Here is an 8455-nt window from a genome sequence, read left to right as displayed (position 1 = left end):
TTTTAAAAAAAAATCATCTTAGTAAGGTTGTGATCAGTAGTTGACTCCTGGTACTTTAACCCCTTATCAGAAGATTAATGGCACATAGTAGGTACTCAAGGCATCCCAATCAAGGTCTCTAACTCCTCACCCCATGGTAAGGCACCCTCTCTTGACTGCTGCCTTAGCTCACCAGACAACTGAAAGGTGTCTTAGTTTCAGTTTCCCACATCATAGCCAGAGGTCCTGGTACCCACAATAAGTTCTCAAAAAACATTAAAACTCTTGCCTTTCTTAACTCTTGGGAGCTCTGTTGAATTTTCTGCTTCCAAGATACTCCCTCATGTCATAAGTCCAGAGTTGAAAGCCACCCCTCACTCAGAAAAGAGCCCAAGCGAGCTATCTATATTCCGTAACCCGAGTGAAAATAAGTCACCAGTGAAAATAAGTCACCATGCGTTTTTTAACGCATGTTAAAAAAAAATCTAGCCAATGGCTAAAGGAAGGCATGCATACCTCATTTCACTTCTATGGTTAAAACTGATTCTCCTCCTTGAGAGGCAAAAATCCTGTATCTCGAATGTTAACTATACCTCAATTAATAAAAAGAATCCACTATCTCTCCACCCAGAGGACACAGAGCCTTGATTGCTGGAAGACAGGAAACACCTGCACCCTCCCACCCTCTTTATCTCCCTCCCAGTGTCCCTGACCCCCGCCCACCCTTTCTCCTCAGAATCAGCCTCAGGACTTGATGAAAGAAGAACCCATCACAGCCTTTCTTCATGTCCTCCCCTATCCACCCATCCCCTCCAGCTCCCTACTAGCCATCCCTGAGTCTGCCTTTCACCCCCCTCCCCTTCCTGCAGCCCTTGCTCTGCTTCTGTCTCCAGGAAGGACTCCTCCCTCATCCTCACACTCACTGAGTACCTCGTCAGTGGCCAGAAACTGGCTACAAAGGTGAGCAGCCAGGACTCTCCCTGCCCCAAGGATGGAACCGGAACTGAAAACTACCAAGTCCGATGCATGGCGGGACGATAAAAATGCCATGATAGGGGTGCCTGGGTGGCTCAGTCGGTTAAGCATCTGCTTTTGGCTCAGGTCATGGTCCCAGGGTCCTGGGATCAAGCCCCGTGTGGGGTTCCCTGCCCATCAGGGAGTCTGCTTCTCCCTCTCTCTCTCTGCCCCCCCCCACTCGTGCTCTGTCTCTCTCAAATAAAATCTTAAAAAAAAAAAAAACCTTGGTCATGAGAACTCCCATTAAAAAAAGAATGCCATGATAGGGCAAAGGCGCTTACTGTGGCATTCAAAGGAATGGTGATGCAAGTCCTCGAAGAGTGAAGGTAGAGAACATGGAGGGGTCAAGGGGCATTCAGTACGCAGTGTTAAAAGGCTTCTGAAATGTTCCAGTCTCACTGCAGAAAGAGACTGGAAACAGAGAAACACTAGGAGGCCTCTGAATTCTGCCAGAGACTGACTGACAAATGTGTAGCGATCAGAAAGGAAAGTCAATGAAATTAGTCCAGAGCTCCCAGCCAGAATAGCCAGAGGGTATTGGTGCCATTAATTTAACCAAGAGAAGAGCTAGTTGCATTTCTGGGCATGCTGGGTGACGGTGCTGCCGGTGTCCCAAAGTGAATGCAGACGGGGACCAGAATGGAGTCCACTACTGTTACCAGAAGCAGGGGAGCATGGTCAAGAGCATGGGGCTCTGGAGCCCCACTGCGTGGCTTGAGTTCCCAGCTCTTAGTTATTGTGCCTTTGTTCCTTCCCAGTAAAACAGAGATGCGGATCATAACTGCATCTGCTTTCTGAGGTTGTTGCGAACATTCTTGAGCTAACATACATGAAGAGCTTAAACTAGTAGATGCCATATGTGTTTGCTCCCGACTTTCAAAGTGTCGATCAGCAAATGTGAGCAAATAACCCTTACTCTCCTCCTGATGGTACAAAACACTGGACTTGTCCATCAGGAGACAAGTGGGAGGGGGAGGGGCTAGTTCTAGGTAGGTGGATCTAAGTTTTCCAAGCCTCTGACTACAACCCAGAATATGTAAGGTAATGGGGATTTCAGAAGAGTCTAAATCAAGACCTTTTCAAAAGACTCTCTAAAGTTAAACTCAAACTTCATCTTTTTCTCCTAATTCATCCTTGTAGCAGCAACTGGAAAAGAGGCTTCCAGGGACACCTGGGTGGCTCACTTGGTTAAGTGTCCTGATCTCAAGGTCATGAGTTCAAGCCCCCACACTGGGCTCCACTGTGGATGTACAGTGGAGTCTACTTAAAAAAAAAGAAAAGAAAAGATGCTTCCAAAATATTCTCTGGTTCTCTTCCTACTTCCTATCGGATGGCAGCTGGAATCAAAGAGCTTTGCTCATCTAAGCCTGGAGGCCAAGTCCCAGGTTCCGACACTGGTAAATTAAAGGCCTGACTCTATTCTGCCCCCGTTGGTAATTTAGAGGAAATACACCCAGGGTCCACGCAGACACTTCACAGGCTAAAAGGAAGCTGTGAGTGTAGGTAAGAGTAGCCTACAAAAAAGACATGTCTACATTAACCTGTTTGATCATCACAACTCCTGCAGTGGACAAGGCTGCTGCTGTCACTCCTGTTTTACAACAAGAAACCCACAGTCCAAAGAGGTAGAGCGACTTGCTCAGGGTCCTGCAGTTAATAAATCACAAACTGAGATTAGAACTTATTTCCAGATACCCCGGCTTATTCTCTTTCCACTCTGGGACCAAAGAGATGACTCCCAATCCATACCAAGACAGTCTGAGTCTTAGCGTCCTTCCTCTGGATTACAGAGAGTAAACTGGTGTAAGAATTAAAACGTCCTGGAGTGATATTCACACAACTGAGAAGACCTCCCTTGATTAATAATCCTCCAGTTTCCTACTTTAGGATTTGCCAAGGGATGAGTCTTCCCCAAGGGTTAACTCACTTCTTGGGCAGAGAAGCCCAAAGAAGTTGCCAAGATCCTGCCGGTTCACAGACACATTCTTTAACAAACTGAATCCCAGTGCAGAGCAGAGCCACATCCCAGGAAGGAGAGCAACGGTCGTATTTATAAGCAGAGTACTCAACTCAACCAGCCCCCCTCTCCTCTCTACTCCAGTCTGAGACTAAGTATTGCCATATTTTATTTGGGGGTTCATCTGCCACGGCTCTGAAAGCACCATGAGGGTAACCCACCATCCTCTTCTTTGCTCTCAGAATCCCCAGAATGGGAGTATGATACGAGCAGGTCGTGGCACTGAACAATTACGTCAAGACACTCTCCCAAATGTATTCCCGCTAAGACTCTCCCAAATGTATTCCCGCTAAGACACAGAAATTTCAAGTATGTAATTAAGCAACGCTGTCACTGCCTCACAGCTCTGGACCCCGCCGCCCCCCCCCCGCCCCCGCCTCAGCCCATCCCCTCTTCCCAAGTCTTAGCGAGGTCCAGGGTCAGGTGCCAATCCTGAAATCCCGAGTATTTCAGAAACTCAATGCTCTCCAGAGTGATAGCGCCTCGGGCCCAGCCCCACCCCCACCCCATACCCGGAGGCACCCAGAGCTTGGCTCCCCGCGGGGCCAGAAGCTCTTTCTTATGTAAATGACCTAGCCGGAGAGCTTTGGCTGGGGGGGCTGCGGACCGCGAGGTGGGCAGACCTGGCGGAGTCTCCGGCAGGAAAAAGCTCGTTTACCTAACGAAAACTTTTCAAAGAAGACAGGAACACGGGGAAGGGGGAGGGGACCCTTCGTGTAACTTTTAGTAGCACCGTAAGTATCCACCAAAGTTCGCCCCCTTCTTGGAGGAGGGCGCCGGGGACTCAAGGCCCGGCCGTCCCGAGGCACATCTGTGGGGGAATGTACGCCCCTCGCAGGGCCTCAGTTCCGGGCGCCTCAGTTCCGGGGAAGGGGAGCGGCGGGCGGCGTTTCTCCGCCGCTGTTCCAGCTCCTTCCCGGATCCGCCTCTCCCCAAACGCACCTCCGCGAGGCCCTGAGGAACGCCGAGGGGAGCCGCACGTCCCCAGAACACGATCCTTTGGCCCAGGAGCCCCCCGGCAGTCCCACGTGGCAGCAGAGCCTCCCCCCCCACACCGGCCACGATTTTCCCCCCACGTGCTCTCGCCGGAACTCCGGCTGCGAGAGGGGGGCTCCTCCCACGTGGGCCCCGCAGTCTCAGACTACGTGCCGGGTGACCCGCCCCTCCAGCGGAAAAAAAAAAAAAGCGCGAGCGCGCGCAGGGTGGCAGGAAGGCAGGGAGCCGCGCGGCGCGCGAGCCCAGCTCCTCGCACGCGCGCACACGCCTGCCCGTGCCTAGCGGACGTGGCTCCTCGCGCCCAGGAGTTTCCCGGCAGCCCTGACTTTTTCCGCGTCCTCGACCCAGAATGGGGAGGAAGTGGTTCCCCGCAGAGTCAAGGAGGAGAGTCCCGGCCGGCCGGGACCCCAAAGTGAGGGCCGGGGACCACACAACTTTGTCAAAGGCGAGCAAGCCGCCCCTGTACGCGCTTACTTACCTTCTGCACTTGGTCATGGTTGAGCTCCGTGAAGAAGTAGGCGAGCAGATGCGAGGCGATCATCCTGCCGCGGCCCGACGGCGCCGAGTTGGGAAACCGAGGTTGGAGCGCGTGCGGGGGAGGAGGACAGCGCGGTCCGATCGCTTTGTATCCCGGCTTGGCGGCCCGGCCGGGAGCAATGAATTCGAACGGCACAAAAAGAAGGAGATGGCACGCTCACCTAGAGAGTCTAGGGTCTCCGGAAACAGGTTTTGGGAGTGATTGCTAGAAGGCGCCCAAAAATCACCACTGGCGACGTGTCGGGTTGCCCCACCACCAAGGCGCTAACTTCACCACAGGATCACTAAAGGCTCAATTTGGGAAGAATCTCGGTCCGGTCTCACTTGGGCGAGCGGACCTCTACGGCTCACACGCGCACTGCTCTTGCCCACGGATCTTCTCCGCTTGATGACACGGCGGCGCTAGCGGCGGCCCGGGACTCCTGCTCTGGAGTTTCGTGCAACAATGTGGCTTATTGAGGGGCTGCCGGCTCGCGGGCCTCCCGGTCCGTGACGCGCGCACGCCCATTGGCTGCACGGGGAGGGTGTGTGCGCCCACGGGCCGCCCGCCGCCGCGGCGCAGCCAATCCGTGCGCACGGCCCGCGGGCGCGGCCCCTCCGACACCCGAGCCGGGAAACTGGAGGGGCGCGCCCGGGGCAGGGGGCGGGGCCGGGCGGCAGGGATGGGACGTGTGGTCCGTGGCTAGAGGCTGGGGCGGAAAGGCGCATGAGCCACCGCCGCGTCAGTCTCAGCTATGGGTGGGGGGCGCGTGATCACAGACCCAGCGTGTGGGACGACTGGAAAGACGGTCACCCCAGCAGCACGTGCCTTGTGCGGGGAGAGGGACACCGTCTAGTATCTCGGGGTCATGTGAGGGGCCCCCACTGCTGGGTCACATTTCCGAAACATCTTAGTCCTCACCTGTTGTGGCTCAACAGGGCGCAACGCTGAAGCAAAATTGAGGCGCTGCCGTAGCTGCTGCTTGCTGTATGCCAGCCATCGCAAAACGGACAGGGTGTGGGTTTTACCAACCTCGTTTTACAGATGAGGAACTTGAGGCACGGGCCGTTAAGAGACTTGCCCAGAGTCACACAGCTATGTGGCAGGTGGAGGAAGGAACCCACGCGCGTCTGACTTTGAGGCCCAATTCTTTTCCCTATTTCCCTATCCTACAGCTCTAAGAGCCCCGGGAAGGAAACGGCAGGAAAGGAGCTTTATCTGCAGCTGTGGGACGGACGCGTGGGTGAAACTGGGTGGGTGAAAAGTGTGTTCCCGAAGGATCCTGGACGTATGTGGGGTGGGGTGGGGTGGCTTACGGGTGCTGAGACGAGTGGGAGGCTCAGCCACAGCTAATGCCAGGCACCAGACTCTTGAATTTATACATGGCAGTGGCAGCTGGCAAGAATGAAATACAGACTGATGCAGACAGGGGATTGGTGCTTGCGGAGAAGAGTGAGCCTGGGGTTGGAGAGGTCGCAGGGGAGGGAAGACGGAGGGTTGCTGTGTTCTACTGAGGAGTTTCTCCTCTCATAAACAGTTGGGTGTTATCTGCAATGTATACATCATTACAGTATTATGTGAGTAATAAATGTTCATGGTTGGAATATACAGAAAAAATAAAAACATACAGGAGAAAAAAAACCATCCATGATCCAAACTCTCAGCAAAACTTCTTGAAAGCTATGTACCCTTGCCAACTATACGTTCACACCTCTCATTCCCCATACTCCAGTCAGGCCTGGGTCCCAAACTGCTTTTGTCACAGTCGCCGTAACGACGTACCTGTTGCCAAATCCTGTGTTCTTACCCCTTTTCCACCCTCGTCTTACTCCACTTCTTGTGATACCCAAGCACAGTTGACCGCGTCCTGCATCTGGACACACCTTCCTCTGTGGGAGCTGGGGAAGCTCCACCCTTCTGGTGTCCCTCAGGCTCCTCAGACCCCATTTTCTATACTGGCGAATGTTGGAATATTCCAGGGCTGTCCTCCACCCTCTGGTCTGGTTATGCTCTCTCCCTGGGTGATCCCTTCCAGCCTCAGGACTGTTGTATCATCAACTGCTGGTAACTCACAGACGTAAATCTACACCAAGGACTTCTCTAGGAGCTCCAGCCTTATTTCTCCATCAACCATTTGTCATCTCCACTGAGTGACTAGCACCTCACACTCAACATGTCTAAAGCCAAACGCAACTTTTCTTCACGAATCTATTCCTTTCCCATTTGCCTCAGCAAATGACATCATCATCCACCCTAAGTGATCCCTAATTCCTTTCGGCCACTCACTCTCATATCCAGTCACCAAGCAGTCTGTTTGACCCATAAAATAAATCCTGTAATTGACCACTTCTCGCCATGTCCTTAGACACCTTGGACACAAGCCAACAACTCGGCCAGAGTCAATAACACATCAGCCTACCTCGTCCCTGCTTGCATTCACGTCTGCCTCCATCCTGACCCCTGCACAATTCTTCTCCCTCAGGGACCACAGTGACCTGTTGAAAAGATAAGCTAGTCTATGTTTCTCTCTCCCTCCATCCAAGCCACCTATCTAATGGTTTCTAATCCTAGAATAAAATTCAAAATCCTGACAATGATATGCTATAGCCCCTGGCTCGCTTTCACCCCATCCCATACCACTTTCCCCAGTACACTGCTTGGCATTCACGTGGGCATGTTGTCCTCAAAAATGCCAAACTGTTTCCCACCCGAGGGCCTTTACTCTTTGTCTTTCTTCTGTCTGGAATATCCTTCTCCAGATCTGTATCCAGCGGACTCTTGCTTCTCATTGAGGCTCAGCTTAAATACCACGTCTTCTTCAGAGGACTTCGTTCTGAACGGTTTATCTCACGTGGTTTCTCCAGCCACTCTCAGGCGGCCTACTGATTTTCCTATTGCTCTTTCCCTCCTTGCTAGACTGCAAGCTGTAAGAAGGCAGGGTCTGCATCTGTATCGTTCCCTCTTATCTGCAGTGCTTACAATGGTGCCCAGCACACGGTGGGCACACAATAAATATTTGTTGAATATCTACATGAATAGAAGCAATTTTAGAAATAACTATTGTTCGGGATGCCCGGGTGACTCAGTTGGTTACGTGTCTGCCTTCAGCTCAGGGCATGGTCCCAGGGTCCTACAATCGAGCCCCGCATCAGGCTCTTTGCTCGGCTGGGAGCCTGCTTCTCCCTCTGCCTGCTGCTCCCCCTGCTTGTGCTCTCTCTGTCTCTGACAAGTAAATAAATAAAATCTAAAAAAAAAGAGAAAGAAGTTGTTCATGTTTTATATAACAATTCACATACGCACAGAGAGATAATTTATAGTTTTATATATTATTTTTCTAATCTTTGCCACCTCTAGATCTTTCCTAATTCTCACACCCAGCATCTCTCACATGACTGAAACAGCCCCATAACGGGGCTTCCCTCTTTAGATAAACACCATAGATATATAGGTTTAGATATCCAACAGAGCTTCTTAGAGAAGGGATGTGATCAGATTTGTTTTTTTAGGTCAATAGCTGCCCTCCGGGGGCGGGGGAAGAGGCCTAAGCTGTAAGGTAGGACCAAGGCCTGAACCAAGGTAGAGGTGAGACAAGGTGTCAGGCTACAGGTTTAGATGTTTTAAAGTAGAATTTTAAAGTAGAATTGACACCTTGGGCTAGGAGTGGGGGATAAAGAGGAGGATGCCTGCTACCTGGAAATACTTGGAAGTCCAGTGTTATAAAACCTGTTGGCCTCATGATTCAGTCAGTTAAGCATCTGCCTTTGGCTCAGGTCATGATCCCGGGGTCCTGGGATCGAGCCCCACATTGGGCTCCTTGCTCAGAGGGGATCCTGCTTCTCCCTCTACCTGTGCCTCCCCCTGCTTGTGTGTGCTCTCTCCCTCTCTCTCTCTGACAAATAAATAAATAAAATCTTAAAAACAAAACAAAA

At 52.0% G+C, this 8455-nt stretch overlaps 1 protein-coding gene across 2 annotated transcripts in view; it reads right to left on the bottom strand.

Moving 5' to 3' along the window:
• HK2 (hexokinase 2) overlaps nt 1-5016 on the bottom strand; it is a 60489-nt gene extending 55473 nt beyond the window's left edge. Inside the window, exon 1 of one of the 2 annotated variants that reach the window (XM_034659425.1) lies at nt 4488-5016. In XM_034659425.1, the coding sequence (XP_034515316.1) occupies nt 4488-4550 (63 nt within the window). In that variant the 5' untranslated portion in view covers nt 4551-5016. The remainder of the gene's footprint in view (nt 1-4487) is intronic. The other variant, XM_002921461.4, reaches the window with a different exon arrangement.
• Between the last annotated feature and the right edge of the window lie 3439 nt (nt 5017-8455).

Source organism: Ailuropoda melanoleuca, chromosome 4 (genome assembly GCF_002007445.2).
Source record: "Ailuropoda melanoleuca isolate Jingjing chromosome 4, ASM200744v2, whole genome shotgun sequence".
In the NCBI taxonomy this organism is placed as follows: domain Eukaryota; kingdom Metazoa; phylum Chordata; class Mammalia; order Carnivora; family Ursidae; genus Ailuropoda; species Ailuropoda melanoleuca.
This window is presented reverse-complemented; position numbering and strand designations above follow the sequence as displayed.